Raw genomic sequence first — 15,863 nt, forward strand, 5'->3', positions numbered from 1 at the left:
ATAATAGTAGCAAAATTGCAGTGATGAAGTAGCAACAAAACAATGTGTGGTTGGGGGGCACCACAGCATGAGGAGCTGTATTAAAGGGTCACAGAGCGTTAGGAAGGTTGAGAGCCACGGCTCTAGAGGCACAGAGAGCAGGATCTCAAGTTCAAGGCCAGTGTACGGTGCACAGTTTGTTAGTGAGCTCCAGTTATAGTCCAGTGTGTGCTATACAGTGAGTTCCAGGACAGCTTGGCAACTTAGTAAGACCTTGTATAAAAACAAACAAATAGCATTGTTGATATTTTAGGGGGGGAGAAATAGTGAAAAAAATAATTTGCCAGGCCTAAACTTCAACAATTAAATTAGTTAAGCTAGGCCTGCGGGTGGATATCTGAAGTCCCAGCTTTCTGGGAAAGTGAGGCAGGAGGCTCTCTTGAGCCCCGGAATTTGAAACCAGACTGGGCAATGTAACAGGACATCATTTCAGCAAAACAAAACACAACTCGAGATACAGCTCAGTGGTAGAGTGCTTGCCTAGACACAGCTACATGGCGAGCTCAAGGCATCAAAAATCAAACACAAAAAACAAGTGAAAAGTTAACTCAGTTAGGAGCCTTAAGTTCACCTGACTGTAGACCTAGGGGCATACAACCCAGACCCCTGGGCCTGTGGATGTGGAAAGCAGGTCTCTGGGCTGAAATTAAAGCCCTGCTCTGACCCATTCCATGACAGAAACTATCGACTGCTAAGTCCAATAAAGTTGGTAGTAACAGCTTAACTTTTATACAGCTGAGCTTCACTTTTAAAGCACAGTGTATAGTTTACTAGATAAATGAAGAAACAACAACAAAAATCCAGAATTAATTAAATGGACTGAGAGTGTTCCTGGACTCTGCCCCACTGAGGAAAGTGTAAACGAACAGATAAAAAGTAAGAAGAGAGATGGGCGTGGTGGTGCACGCCTTTAATCCCAGCACTCGGGAGGCAGAGGCAGGCGGATCGCTGTGAGTTCGAGGCCAGCCTGGTCTACAAAGAGAGTCAAGGATGGCCAAGATAACATAGAGAAACCCTGTCTCTAAAAACCAAACCAAACCAAACCCAAAAAACCACCACCACCACCACCACCAACAACAACAACAACAACAACGGCAACAACAAAAAAGTGAGACGACAGACAGCATGAAAGGCGGCGTGAGGCAGGGCCCTGGACTTTCTTTCTTCCATCCACACACTGATGAAATCACCGAGGGAATCATGGACCACATTCTTAGGGCACACACATTCCAAGTGTGGACTGCATCTCTTCCTGCATCTACTCAGCAAATGGATGTACTGTGTAACTAGACTTGCTCTGCCCCCAGTCTGCTGAGAAGCAGGCTTTAATCAACCCCGGAAACATGCATGCCATAGGGGCCTTGAAGAAGCCGTGGTTAGGAAGGCACACAGTAGAGCATCAGAGCCAGATACTGGAGGCAGAGCGAGGGCTGCCCTGAGGGTGAGAAGTGCAGGGTGGAGCACTTTCTAGGCTTGGGCGACAGCATCCATTTGCCATGAAGTGGACAATAATTATGTGTCTGCCCTGGTCCAGACGCCCTGCCCTACCCTGGCAATGCGAAAGGAATAAGATGAGGCCCTGTGAGCGGGGACTGAGGACCCGGATGGCAGGGACAGGGAAGAGCAGACGTGAATAAGAGGCAGGTGGGCTGGAGAGATGGCTCAGTGGCTGCTCTTCTAAAGGTCCTGAGTTTAATTCCCAGCAACCATATGGTGGCTCACAATCCATCTATAATGAGGTCTCGTGCCCTCTTCTGGCCTGCAGGTGTACATGCAGGCAGAACACTACATAACAAATAAAATAAATAAATCTTAAAAAAAAAAAAAAAAAAAGAGGAAGGCACGAACAGCAACAATCTTGGGGAGTCTGCACAAAGGAAGGCAGAGGTGTGAGGCTCAAGGCAGAGGCCTTTTGTAGGCATGGTAAGATTTTCCTTTCCTCACAAGAAAGTCGCACTGAGGGCCTTTAAACATGGAAGTAAAACAAAAACAAAAAACTGAGTCTCACTATGTTGCTCAGGCTAGCCTTGAACTCCTGGACTCAAGTGATCTTTCTTCACCTCTCAAGTATCTGGAACTAACATAATCCTTTGTCTAACATAAAGTCTAAAACTATCTGACAGCAAGATGGCTCAGCAGGTAAAGGCAATTACCATCAAGCCCAGTGACCCAAGTTTAATCCCCAGAACCCACATGGGAGGAGAAGAGAACCAGCTCTTCCAAGTTGTCCTGACTGCCATGTCTGTGTAGCAAGCAAGCAAGCAAGCAAGCAAGCACACACTTGTGCGGCACACACATGCACACACATGCGCACACATACATGCACAGTGAATGAATGAATGAATGAATTTAAATTTTAAAACATAAGTAAATCCTTCGATTGCTTTTGGGAGAAGAGACTACAACAGAAGCAGGAATGGTGTGGTGCTGCCGCAGCGCTGCAGCTAAGAGCTGATGAGGACGGCACTGAGCTGGAGGCATAGATTCTGAAAGGAGAGAGCCCAGGGCACCGAGGGGAGGGAAGGGAAGGGAAGGGAAGGGAAGGGAAGGGAAGGGAAGGGAAGGGAAGGGAAGGGGCTGAGGGCCACACACTTGGGCTGGAGCCAAGGAGACCCTGTACAGGGGTGATGCACAGGCTCTGGATCTGACACGCCTGGTTCAAGTCCAGGCTCTACCACTGGGCCTGCCCGGCTTCTCAAGCCTCAGCTCAAGCATGGAAGCCGCTGGACACATGATCTGGCACACAGGGAAAGCTCACAGGGAAAGGCTTGTAAGCAGTGGCTTCCACTAATATTAATAGGGACTCAGTAAGGCCTCAGGTTTTGTCTCTTCCTTTTTTTTTTTTAAGATTTATTTATTTTTCTGTCTGCATGTACATCTGCAGGTCAGAAGAGGACATCAGATCACACTATAGATGGCTGTGAGCCACCATGTGGTTGCTGGGAATTGAACTCAGGACCTCTGGAAGAGCAGTCAGTGCTCTTAACCTCTGAGCCATCTCTCCGGCCTCTGCCTTCTTAGTACCGGGATTAAAGATGTGTGAAAGTGTGGACTTCTCTTAGTAAAGCTACTCACTCAAAAGAACTAAGGACACAGGACTGAAAGGCTTATGAAACCAATTTCTTTTAAGCACCACATAGACAGCCTGCCCCACTGTCTCGTCTCCCTGGGATCTCCCCAGGAAACAGAAGCAGTGTGCTCTGCTTGACAAGTGTGAAAGCACACCAAAACGCTTCCTCCTTCCCCAGCCTCACAAGCGTGCACTCACCACCCCACTGGGGGGGAAATGCTGTTGTGCCAAGCCCAAGACTCGGAACAGAGGGCCGTGCTACTGCTCAGATTAATGTGCTGTGGTGCAAATAAGTCTCTGCCATCAGTGACCGCTGGCGCGGTGTAGTCCTCTGGGCGACAGCCCTGCTGTCAGCCGTCCCGGCCACACGCTCCTCCCTGCTCTGCAGCTGTTGTGGACAAGGGAGAACTGCTGGTTTGGACTTGGATTGTAAGTGACTTGAATGGCATGTTCTAGAAACTCTGCGCTGCTAGATGAGATGAAGTGTTGGCCAAGAAGGGAAGGGAGTTCCGGTTTTGAAAGAATCCGTTCTTCTGGCAATGATGCCAGTGGACCTCAAGTCCGCACGGGAAGATGGAGTTCTTCATACCGCAACTTAACTCTTACTGATTGGCTCACTTGGGATTCCCAGCACCTTCCAAACAGAAGGGGCCACACACGGGCCAGCCAAGCTGTCTCATTTACTATGACAAGAGTCTGGTTCCAGTCAGGTGCATTTCCGCATCTGGGCCTGCACACACAAGTTCCCCTTAGGAGGCCCTGGCTGGACGTGTCACAGTATCAAAGACGGAAATTTAAGGCTACCCACGCCCCCCTTTCCGGCAGGAGAAAGCTTTCAGTTCTGAGACGAAAGCCCCCCATTCTCTGCAGCAGCTCAGTTCCGGACTTGCACGCTCACAGGCAGCCTGTGGCGTCAGCTGACAATCAAGACCGCAGGCGCGGGCTGTGCACACCTGCTCTTTACTGTCCTCAGCCACTCCGGCTGCCACGTTTGCATCTCGCATGGGATGGTGTTACAGGTCTCTTTCCCCTACGAAACCAGAAGCATCTGTTTTGGCCGACTTTTCACCATTTTCTGTGCCTCTACAGAACATACTTGAAGAGGATTTTCTTGTCCAACTAGCACGTATTTACAAATATTTTCCACACACAGGTTTTTGTTTTCTGTACAGAATATAGAAAATGTATATAATGCGTGTGTGTGCGTTCATAAGGAAGTCTCAAAAACAGGCCAGAAAGCTGCAGCTAAGGAGGAAAAGAACTTGCTTTTAAAATATTTTGTTCTCTATCAGCATTTAACATGTAGCTAACAGGCGGGTGTGAAGGTGCACACATGTAATTAATCCCAGAACTTGGGAGGTGGAGGCAGGAGGATCAGGTGTTCAAGATCAGCCCCTGCTACATATTGAGTTTGAAATTTTTTGTTTTGTTTCAATTTTTGAGACAGGGTTTCTCTGTGTCACCTTGGCTGTCCTGGACTCCCTTTGTAGACCAGGCTGGCCTCGAACTCACAGAGATCCGCCTGCCTCTGCCTCCATGAGTCCTGGGATGACAGGTATGCACTAGCACGCCTGGCTTGAAAACACACACACACACACACACACACACACACACACACACACACACACACACACACAGAAATCAAAGTATTGTAGTAAGTCTAAGGCAGAGTCTGGGCTACAGGCCTTTAATCCCAGCACTCGGGAGGCAGAGGCAGGCGGATCGCTGTGAGTTCGAGGCCAGCCTGGTCTACAAAGCGAGTCCGGAACAGCCAAGGCTATACAGAGAAACACTGTCTCGAAAAACAAAAACAAAAACAACCCAAAAAAACCAAACACACAAATAAATAAATAAATAACGGAACAAAACAAAAACTCTGAAAACCAAAATAATTAACAAAAAAACAAGGTACTACTTAGGGAATGGGGGCGGGGCGAACAAGCTATCTATCTGAAGATAAAAACAATTTATAACACCGTGCCAATAGTATGTTCTAAAGCCTTAATGCCTTTAACTTGCAGTACAATTCATACAACATAAAATTCAGTACTTGTAAATGAACTGTAATCCAGGATTTTTGTGCACTATTCATTCATAGCAACTAAAATGTAGAATGAATCTAAATGTCCAGCAGATGGAGAGGTAAGCAACACGTAGCACTCTGACACCCTGAACTACCACTCAGGCACAAAAAAGGCAAAGTACTGATGCACAGTATAGTAAGGGTGAGCCTTTAAAATAACATCAGAAGTGAAGAAAAGCTACTTCCTTGCTCATGGCAGATCTCTGGGAAACCCTGAGCTCCCTCCTCACCTGACAGTCTCTTATAGGCAGGCGTTAAGTTGCCAGAAAGATTGAGGGGTGGGTGGTATGCTCTGTGCAGGCTTTTTAACTAAATGCTGTGTGTGCACAGGTCAAGGCTGACAAGTACCAGCTGGGTGTAGCGCTGCATGCCCACAGCACCAGACCCAGGAGGCAGGAGCAGGAGGGTCCCAAGTTCTAGGCCTGCCTAGGCTATAGGCCCATGTACCCAAAACCCAAAACCAGACAAAACAGAAAACTGCTTCTGAAAGTTTCTATCTTTATAATGTTATTTTTTAAAGCCGGGCAGGTATACATTGCATTAAAATGACCTCTAAACTAAATGACAATTCTGTTTGGAAAGGCCAGAGGAAATGGACTCTAGCAGCAGGATACAGGAGGATTCTTATTTTTTAAAAAAACAAAGAAAAAGAAAACTCAAATGTAGAGAAGCAGTTAACCCCAATCTGCTGTGCTTTCAGCACAAGGCTGGGTGGAGTTTGCTCACCTTCCATCTAATCATCGAGTCACTAAAGACGCATATGGATACAGTTAAACCACATGCACACATTTGCTTTTAATTTCAAGGCATGTGAGCCTCAGACTCTCTTAAATCCCTCCCGCAGGGTCAGAAGTTGAGGCAAGAGGCAAGCACACTGGCCGCTCACTTCCTGCAGGAAGAGCTGAAGGGATGGATAAGGATGGAACTTGGGAGTGCCAGTATAGACAGACAAAGCAAGCCCATCCTTAAGGCTCTACCAGTTAAAAGTCAGTCACCATGGGCTTAAAGGGAGGCCGGGGATAGTGTGTGTGCATGTGTGTGTGTGTGTGCCTGCGGGGGAGAGGGCGGTGGCATAAGGAGCAAACAGCAAGGCAGGGTCTCTGGACAGCTTGGCTCTCTGGCTGCCTGCCTGCCTGCCTGCCTGCCTGCCTGCCTACTCCCTGCTTGCTTTCTATAAAACGTGACATGTACTCAGTAGTACTGAGATACACCTGGGTCTGTTTTGTAATTTATTCTGAGACCTTAAAAACAAAATAGTATTCAGAAAAGGATTTTCAAAAAGTCTTCTCTGGAGGCAGCAGAAGAAGGACAGGACCAGGGGACAGTAGCTCCTTGGGTCAGGTGGCTGGCAGCTGGCGTGGCCACTGGGGCCTCTTCCCAGTGCCTTGCGCTGGTATGGTCAGGAGCCACAGTGGTTTAGCAGAGTCCCTCTCATCAAGGATGACAGAACACAAACAGAGTGAGGTGACGGCAGGTATCAGGCCCAGTGTGAACATCACCTACAGCAAGGATCTTCATAGCACCCCAAAGCTAGGGTTCCAGGAAGCTGGTCTACCTCGCTGAAGAGGCCATGGCTGTCTAAATGTTGAAGAGGAAATCCTTGCTGTCTACAGGATGCCCTGTGTCAGGACTTAAAGTGAGGCTTGATACGTGAGACAGACAAGGTTAGAGCCGACTGACTTGCAGAAGTTCATGGAGAGACAACTGACCATCGAGAAGAGTTCAGGAAGAGATTGTGGTGTTCTACTGTGCCGTGTGTGTCTGTGTGTGTGCATCCGTGTGTGTCCGTGTGTGTGTGTGTCGGTGTGCATCCGTGTGTGTCCATGTGTGTGTGTGTGTGTGTCCGTGTGTGTTTTCCCTGGTCAAGGATTTATGATCTGACACTCCCTTAGGAGCCTCACAGGAGCAGCAAGGGCTGAATGATTAGAAGGGAGAATGACAAACAAGTTTTGCCAGAAAAATCTCAAACTCAGATGAGCAGAAAGGCGAGGCCTGGGGAAGAGGGTTCCTAGCTATGGGGCAGCTACCAGATGACAAGGTTCCAGACCAGGAGCCAGGCCTGGCTAAAGGAATCAAGGTGACAAAGTGCTCTATGACCCTAAGAAACAGGCAAGGGCCACATGATGATAGTGCGCCACACGTTCTCTACAACCAGGACCACACCACACCACACCAGGGCGCTGTCTTGACAGACGGCAGTAGAGCTCAGGCCGGCTCCGTGGTCTGCTTAGCTGGCCTGCTCAGCAGCCTCAGCCTGTCTACCAGGACCCTCCCTGCCCACATTACCCTAGCACTTTACTTTCTAGTCACAGCACACTCCCTCTACAGAGCGATGGGCTGCAAAACGACGTTCTTGTTCAAGCATCCACATGTCCTTCAGCCATATCTCCACTCCCCACTGCCTTTTCCTGGCCTGTCCTCCCGAGCCCCCGCCCTGGCACTTCGGACCACCAGGAGATTTCTTGGATAAATGAAAATGTCAGTGTGTCCTGGACAGGCCTGGGTTCGCAGGCTTCCCTGGTCATCAGCTACACCAGAGCCATCTGGTCTCCTATGATCTTAGAGTAACCTTACAGTACAACAGAAATCACCAGGAGTTGGGTCCTGCAGACAGGGGTGGGGTATGCCTCAAAACAGGCATCTGGCTGAATGACATTCTAGAATGTGCAGCTGGGGTCTATGTCTTGGTCACTTAGTTAGATCTTTGGCCCGCAGAGGCAGTCCTTGTGCTCTACCCAGGCTGGCCAGCTAGAAACAATGAGAGCTCAGGGGTTACAAGCAGAGTGATCCTGGTGCTCAGGGCTGAAAACCCTCTGCCCTGCGAGGCTGAGAGCAGGCTGCTCTGCCTGCCTAAGCCTCTGCCGAGGAGCAGAGCTGGGGAGGGCTGCAGGGAGGAATACCCGCACCAGGCTCTCGCGGGGGCTGCCAGGCACAGGCTTCTCAGCAGGACACATACTCTCCTGTATGTTGGTGGGTTTGTGTTTTGTTTTTGTTGAGTTTTGATTTGTTTGTTTGTTGGCTGGTTTGTTTGTCTCAGTATTAGGGTTTGAACCTAGAGCCTGTGCAAGCAAGGCAAGCATTCTATCACTGAACTACAGGCCATAGGCCCAGACACGCGTACTTCTTCCAGTGGCTTTTCTGCTAAGGAGTCCCTTTTGTGACTTGCATTTTCTTTAAGGACGTGGAGGTTTGAATGAGGTGTTCCCTACAATCTTGGGCATTTGCACACTTGGTCCCCAGTTGGTGGTGCTGTTTGTATAGGAGGCAGAGGCAGGCGGATCTCTGTGAGTTCGAGGCCGGCCTGGTCTACAAAGTGAGTCCAGGACAGCCAGGGCTAGACAGAGAGACCCTGTCTTGTAAAACCAAACCAAACCAAACAAACAAACAAAAACTCATGGGCCATCCCCACATATTCTGTTTCTGCTTCAAGACGTGAGCTGTTAGTTACTTAGAAAAGTAACTATGACAAGGATACTCACATCCACTTGTGGCCTATTTTTGCCTCTATTACTAAAATGAAATCAATTTTGAAAATGAGTTAGCATGCAGAGGACTGTCTACATACTTTATGAACTTATTTACTGTAAAGTTTTTGTGTTGCTGTTTCCAGGTTTGTTTTGAGTCAGAGCTCATGTAGCTCCTGATGGCTTCAGTTTTCATTTGCAGTTGAGGGTGACCTTGATCTTCTGACCATCTGACCTCTACCTCCCAGTACGAGGATTACAAACCTGTGCTACCACGCCCAGCTTCTACATAGCTCATGTTAATTGTAGAAACTGTATTTTGTGGTTCCAGTTGTCTTTTAGTGAAGATCATGAATGAGTCTGAGCAGATAGGGGCTTGAGATATTGTCTTAAAACAGAACTGTCATCATTTTTATATCACAAAGACGACGACACAGCTGCCAGTACCTACAATGGCCACCTGAACTTAGCCAGGAAGATGGTCATGAGGAGACAGAACCCTAACCCCAGAACAGCTCAGACACCCTGTGACTCGGGGACCCTGTTCATCAGATAACTGCATTTCCCTTGTCCCTCCCTAATGGCCATCCTCCACATGCAAAAGGCCATCGGCTACCCATACTCCTGCCTGACTGCAACAGGCACAGGCCCCTCCTAGTAGGCTTGGCCCAGGGCTCCAGTTCTACCTAAGAAAGGAAAAAAGTCTCCCAAGAGGGTGGGATCTGCCCTTAAGCCCTCAGGAACCCTATAAGGCCCAGGCTCCTGGGTAAGCTGCTGTTTTCTACTCTCTTGAAACGGCCCGCGGTTTGTTTCCCAGTGATATATTTCTATTAACAGCGTGGTCCTGTTCAGTGGCTTTGCTGTCCTCACTTACAGTATCACTTACCTTCAGCCCAGTGCTGAGCAACCAGCCCCCTATGCTGAGGTAGGTCTTACAGGGGCAACGAGAGGCTCATACCTAAGTGCCAGGACTTTAGGACTGGAAAGCTGGGAGCTAGAGAACATTGCAGGGTTGAGAGATGCACAGCAGAGTGGTGCTCCGGGCCTGACTCCATCTTTATTCTCCCATCAGAGTAGCTACAATTCTGTTTCTGCCATTATCTCTGCGCCCTCTGGAAGTCAAGGGCCTTGTACAGGGATGAACCAAAGTAGCTGACTACAGGTAACTGCACATAGCTCAGTGTGGGACACATGGTGGAAGATCAAAACAAACAAACAATAATGTCAAGTTTAGATTCCACATCAAGCTTTGTTAGGAGTTTTTAGAAATCACTGATTTGGCCCATTTTCCTTGTTAAAAGAAAAAATTAAACTGGAAACAGTGGCATGTGCCTGTGGTCCTAGCTTCCCTAAAGCTGAAAAGGAAGGATCACTTGAGACCAGGAACCAAAGGACGAGATGACTTTACAGAGAAACAGCGAATGCAGCCTGGCCCCCCTGCCTCTGGTACCCAACCCCAGCTCCCTCAGGGAGGTCTTACCAGGGTTCCATCTGTCAGCGTGCAACCGGAGAAGCGTTTTGCAAGAAACCCCTCAAAGTTAGTTGTTCTCTGAATTGCGAAAAGAAGCAATTTCACTTCAATTTCCTTAGCTCTGGCTCGCATGATTTTGGAAAGTTCTGTCCTTCAAAGTAAAAAAAAAAAAAAAGAAGAAGAAGAAGAACACTACTGTCAAACAGACATCTTTCTTTCATTCAAGATATAGCAAAGTGGGCTGGAGAGACGGCTCAGTGGTTAAAATCACTTGCTGTCCTTGCAGAACACCTGGCTCAGTTGCCAACACCTGCATGGTGGCTCAATCATCTGTAACTCCAGTTCCAGGAGAGCTGATTCCTTCCTCTGCCTCCATAGGCACCAGCCATACACATAATATACGCAGGATATACATATATACATAAAACAATATATATTAAATATATGCCAAAGGAAATAGCTTATATTTATTCAGGAAAAGTGTACAAGACCATCTCAAACCCTGAGGCCTATTACCAACGCAGTCTAAGCCCAGGGGGGCAGAAACATAACAGTCTTCCTTCCCTCAGGGGTCAGTCTAAGAACCCTTCTCAGATCCTTGAAACCAAGGTAGTCGCCAGCCCTGCACATGCTATGCTTTCTCCACATATATCTTCAGAGAGGCTTGACTTATAAATTAGGCACAAAAAGACAGTAACAGGAACTTACCATGAAACAATTATAACAATATACTGCAACAAAAGCTGTTTTCTTTTTTTTTTTTTTTTAAGCTATTTTCAAACTCATGAATTGTTTCTCTCTACCATCATCCATGGAGAGTGAATTCACACATACAGCGAGGCTACATACACTATAAATGAGAATTTTTGGTGACGTCACCCCCCCAGTAAAAACACATTAAGAATTACAGGTGCTAATCTGATAACATGGTTATTGCTAGGCTTACATCTCTATGTGGTTTTGTTTGTTTGCTTTGAGACAGGAACTCACTACATAGCCCTGGCTGGCCTGGAACTTGCTATGCAGACCTGGGCCTCGAACTCAGAGCTATGCCTGCCCCAGACTCCCAAACGCTGGGGTTAAAGGCGTGCAGCATAATGCCTCGCCTGCATCTTCACATTTCTAGTCACTTGCTCGTAACTAGGGGTGAACCCTGGCTGCCCCTGCCTATGTCTACTTCACCCAGGTGTTCTGTTCTGTTACAGTGGGCGGGTTGTTTGGGAATCAGTGACAGGTGAGTTCTGAGGAAGCACCAGGCTGTCATCGTCTTCCCACACAAACGACAGGACTAAACAAAGAGCCTCTGAGTGTGTCTGAGAATGACGTGTCTGTAGGGTGTTTGCCAAAATCTCCACAATGAAGCTGAGCAGCAGCACTGCCCCAGCTGAGACGATGGCGGCCGGCAATGGCGCCTGTGAGACTTGCTGTCTCGGTGAACTCCCCAGCTGCTCCAGCACGCACTTCTTGTTTGCACAGGCCTGCCTGGCAAGCGTGCTGAGCTGAAGCTGAGAGAAGCTGGTAAGCAAACTCTCAAGAACTTCATTCTTTCTTTGCCAACCAATTTGGAAGCTGACAACCACAAGCAATATTTGACTAGTTATTGGGTTGAGTTTTTTTTTGTTGTTTTTGTTTTTTGTTTTTTGTTTTTGGTTCTTGGTTTTTTGAGACAGGGTTTCTCTGTGTGTATTCCTGGCTGCCCTGGCCTCACTTTGTAGACCAGGCTGGTCTCGAACTCACAGCAATCTGTCTGCCTCTGCCTCTGCCTCCCGAGTGTTGGGATTAAAGACGTGCGCCACCACACCCGGCTCTGGACTAGTTATTAAATACTGTATCTAGGGACTGGAAAGCACTAGCTACTCTTCTAGAGGACCTGGGGTCAATTCTCAGCACCTATACGGCAGTTCAGAACCATTGGTAGCTCCAGTTCTAGGGGATCCTGTTCCCTCTTTGGCTTCTGTGGGGGTACCAGGCATGCATGCAGGGAGTGGACATATATGCAGACAAAATGCTGATACACATAAAAATAAATAAATAAAATTTAAAAATACTCTATCTCTGATCTATACTTATGACAGCAAAGTGTGCCACCAAAAGTGAGCCTTAATGTAAACTACGAGTCTGGTGACCATGTTAACATGGGTTCAGTGACACTAGGCATGCCAGTGGGGTGGGGGAGCAGTAATGGGAACAAGGTGGCTGTGTGTGCAACAGAGGGGCATGGGAAATCTCTGTAACGACCACCTAATTGTGGTGTGAATTTAGAACTGATGTAAACCTTAAAAGTCTATTTAGTAAAATAAAATCAGTATCACATAAAAAATTTTGTCTCACAGTATATGTCAAGTGTACAGTTTAAAGGTACTTTCTATCAATTTTTCAAGGGGGGTTTGGGACAGAGATATAAACAAATGGTTGAGGACTTGCCTGGTACGCACAAGGCTCTGGCTTCAATTCCCAGAAAACTGGTTGTAGGGGTGGAAGGGGGGAAGAAAGGGGGAAAGAGAAAGAAGGGAGAGACACAGGACGGGGTGAGAGAGGAAGAGGGAGGAGGGAAGGACAGAGACAGAGAAAACTGCCACAAATGACACCAAGAAAGCCGAGTCATTTGTAGTTGGAGGCTCTTTCCCTCTTGTCTTAACCTAAAGACAAATATAATTACATGAAACATACAGCAATGAAAAACCTCTGCCATGCTGTTTGGTATAGTTACAAAGAAATAGTTAAAAAAAAAAAAAAGTTTGACTCTGGCTTTATCTGAGTTAGCTTTGCTGGGGTGCAATTCTTCCATAAGGAACTTTGTGTCCTAGGGTAATACTCAGATACAGGCCAGAGGATGAGTAAGAGGTCTTTGAAATGCCTAGGATGCTCAGATGCAAGATCAGAAATCACAGAGTAGAAATACTCTATCAGGGAAACACATTCAACAAATCCTTTCCTTAGTGTCTGACATGCCCTTAAAAGAGAGACTACCCCTATCCTAATGGAACTTTCCATTCAGCAAGTCAGAAGACAAACGATGGATGGACACATTATGTATAGATGTACACAACCCAGATGCAGGGGAAATGTAGGCATGATTTTCACTCTGGGCAAATCTGGCTGGTGAGGGAGGGCAGGCAAGGACTAGACTCTGAGGAAGTCCTGGAGCCAAGGGGGAAAGAAAGGATGAGGCTGCAGTTGGTATAAGGGTGCTAAGAGATAAAAATGGTGGCCCAATTTGCAGGACACATGGAGCCATAAGTCAGGCCTGGAAGCAGGGGACAGCTGAAACTTACCTGGTCACGTGGCAAAATTCTACTGAGATCCTCTCGGTCATGCACCACTCCCGTGGAAACATCCGGCCATACTTCTCCTCATAGTCCACAAGCTGGCGTTTCACCCAGGCATAACGTCTGTCAATTTTGTCCAGCCAGGCGACCTCATGAAGGAGGGAACAGTGCTCAGAAGTAGTAATAAGCAAAAGCTAGGACCCGAGAGAAAAAGACAGCCAACCTCCATTTCTCTCACTTAAAAGAGTCTATGCCATGTTATTCCCTTGAGCTGAGAGTTCCCTGCCTGGGGCCCACGGCTGGGCAGCAAGGGTCTGTGTGTTCCCTGAAGCCAAGTACACAGGTACAAACTTCCTGAGGAGAAGACTTAGAGGTTCTAGTATCTTCTCCAAATGGTCAGTGGCTCAGAATGGTGAGGAAGCACTAGCCTGTGAAGTCAGCTGGGGTCTGTGGTCAGTGCACGGCACCGTTAAAGCTAACCGCACTAGTGAGGCACAGGGGTGGGGGGTGGGGGTGGGGTAGGAGGTGGGGGGAGGGGGGAGGGCTGCATTAGTTGGTTGGTTTTTTTTTTTTTTTTTTTTTTTCAATAAAATTAAACTGTTTCATCTGGCCTTATCTGGTCAATACTTACATCCTGGTTTTCTTGGAAAAGCACTAGGTACTCTGATAGATGCTGTTTAATAAACTTTTTGATGATCTCTTGTTTGATTCTGGGGTCCAAAATATTAGCCACCAGGCATGCATCTCTCAGGACATTGCTGGGTCCTCCTGGCCTCTGGTAAAACAAACAGCATACATCAGTCCAAGTGGCAGAAGCACCTGCCTGTCTCCTGGCCGTGACGGCTGCCTCTTGTTTGCCTCGCCCTGTTAGTACTCCTCTCCCGGGACGCCGGTCTTGCTGCAGGAGATGGATGTTTTAGTTATCTGCTCTTCAAGAAGAGAACATTAGTAGCCAACCGAAAAACTAGCCTGTGAACCAACAACGAGACATCTGAGAAAACAGTACAAGCAAAGATCACAAGAAATTTTACTTTCTGAGTATCAAAACTGAAAGTGACCTAAAAGGCCAGAACAACAACAGAGATTCTATTGAAGGGGTCCAAAAGTCAGTGTCACTCACATGTGCCACTTTTTCCTGCTTCCAGCCTTCTAGGATCCCTGTTGTGTTGTTTGCTTGGTGCTGTTGAATACCTGCCTGCCTGCCTGCCTGCCTTGAGACAAGACCTTGCTATGTAGCCCAGGCTAGCCTCAAACCCAGGGTCCTCCTCTTTCAGCCTCCCCAGTGCTGGGATCACAGACATGCCCTACCATGCCCAACTGCCATTCATGTTCTTAAAGAAGTGTATTTGTGAGAAAGAGGGTCATGGTTTTAAAAATCCACACCCAGGTTCCAAACCACCAGACTTGTTTCACTGACGGCCAATCGCGCAGACAGCCAAAGGTGAGACATCATGACGATAGCTCTGTGACCTGAAGAGCGGAGGAGAGGGGGGCTGTAAGGATACACAGCCTCAGGAGGACTCATTTACTGCCAAAGCAACTGGATCTCACTGACCTGCTAGCCCATCACTGAATGTGTGGACTGACCACGGGCCTATAGTACAAAGAATTTTGGAACCTCTTGGTTCAGCTGCGTAGCCTGGTGGCTTGGAAGAAGTTACTCAAGCTCACCTGAAAAGCAATGGACTTGAACCAGGGTAAACACAAGTTCTTCCAAGGCTTCCCTGTTTTTGTCACTCCTGTACATCTCAATTGATGGTCAGGTGTCACACAAGGTGCCTGAGCCCAGACTGTTCCAATGGCCTGCTCCTTTCTGAATGGCTGTTCTGCTGTTCTTGGGACACACACTGGCTTCAGGATGAAAATGCCTGAGCTCACTAACAAGTCATGGAGGACAAAGGGTTCAAGCTTCCTCATTTGCAAAAATTTACTAGATTATCTTGGTGTCCTGGTTACTTTTCCATAGCCAAGACAGCTTACAGAAGAGAGTTTATGGGGGCTCAGGGTTCCAAGGGCCTGGCAGCAGCTGGGCACTGGAGCAGTGGCTGAGACTTTACATCCTTGTCCAAAAGTAGGAGGCAGAGAGGGGCAGGAATGGTGCTAGCTTTAGAAACCACAAGACCCTCCTCCAGTGGCACACCTCCTAACCCTTCAGAGCACTTCCACCAGCCAGGGACCAATATTCAAACACATGAACCTATGGAGGCCACTCTTTCTCAAACCACCACACTTGGTTACTTTATTTTAAAATTTTAATCAATTAAATAAAAAAAACTTGCACATTTATTATCTTTCCAAATGTATTTATTTATTTATTTGGTTTTTCAAGACAGGGTTTGTCTGTTTAGCCTTGGTCCTGGAGTTTGCTCTGTAGACCAGGCTGGCCTCAAACTCACAGAGGTCTGCCTGTCTCTCCCTCCTGAGTGCTGGGATTAAAGGAGTGTGCCACCATGCCCAGCTCAATTCA

At 47.6% G+C, this 15,863-nt stretch overlaps 1 protein-coding gene across 1 annotated transcript in view; it reads right to left on the reverse strand.

The window, feature by feature from the left end:
• Window positions 1-15,863, reverse strand: part of Vps53 (VPS53 subunit of GARP complex) — a 144,852-nt gene that overhangs the window by 70,111 nt on the left and 58,878 nt on the right. Inside the window, exons 9-11 of the mRNA XM_051157983.1 lie at window positions 14,028-14,171; window positions 13,403-13,545; window positions 10,137-10,278 (exon numbers count right to left, since the gene is read on the reverse strand). Coding sequence (XP_051013940.1) covers window positions 10,137-10,278; window positions 13,403-13,545; window positions 14,028-14,171 — 429 coding nt within the window. The remainder of the gene's footprint in view (window positions 1-10,136; window positions 10,279-13,402; window positions 13,546-14,027; window positions 14,172-15,863) is intronic.

Source organism: Acomys russatus, chromosome 16 (genome assembly GCF_903995435.1).
Source record: "Acomys russatus chromosome 16, mAcoRus1.1, whole genome shotgun sequence".
NCBI classification, from domain to species: Eukaryota; Metazoa; Chordata; class Mammalia; order Rodentia; family Muridae; genus Acomys; species Acomys russatus.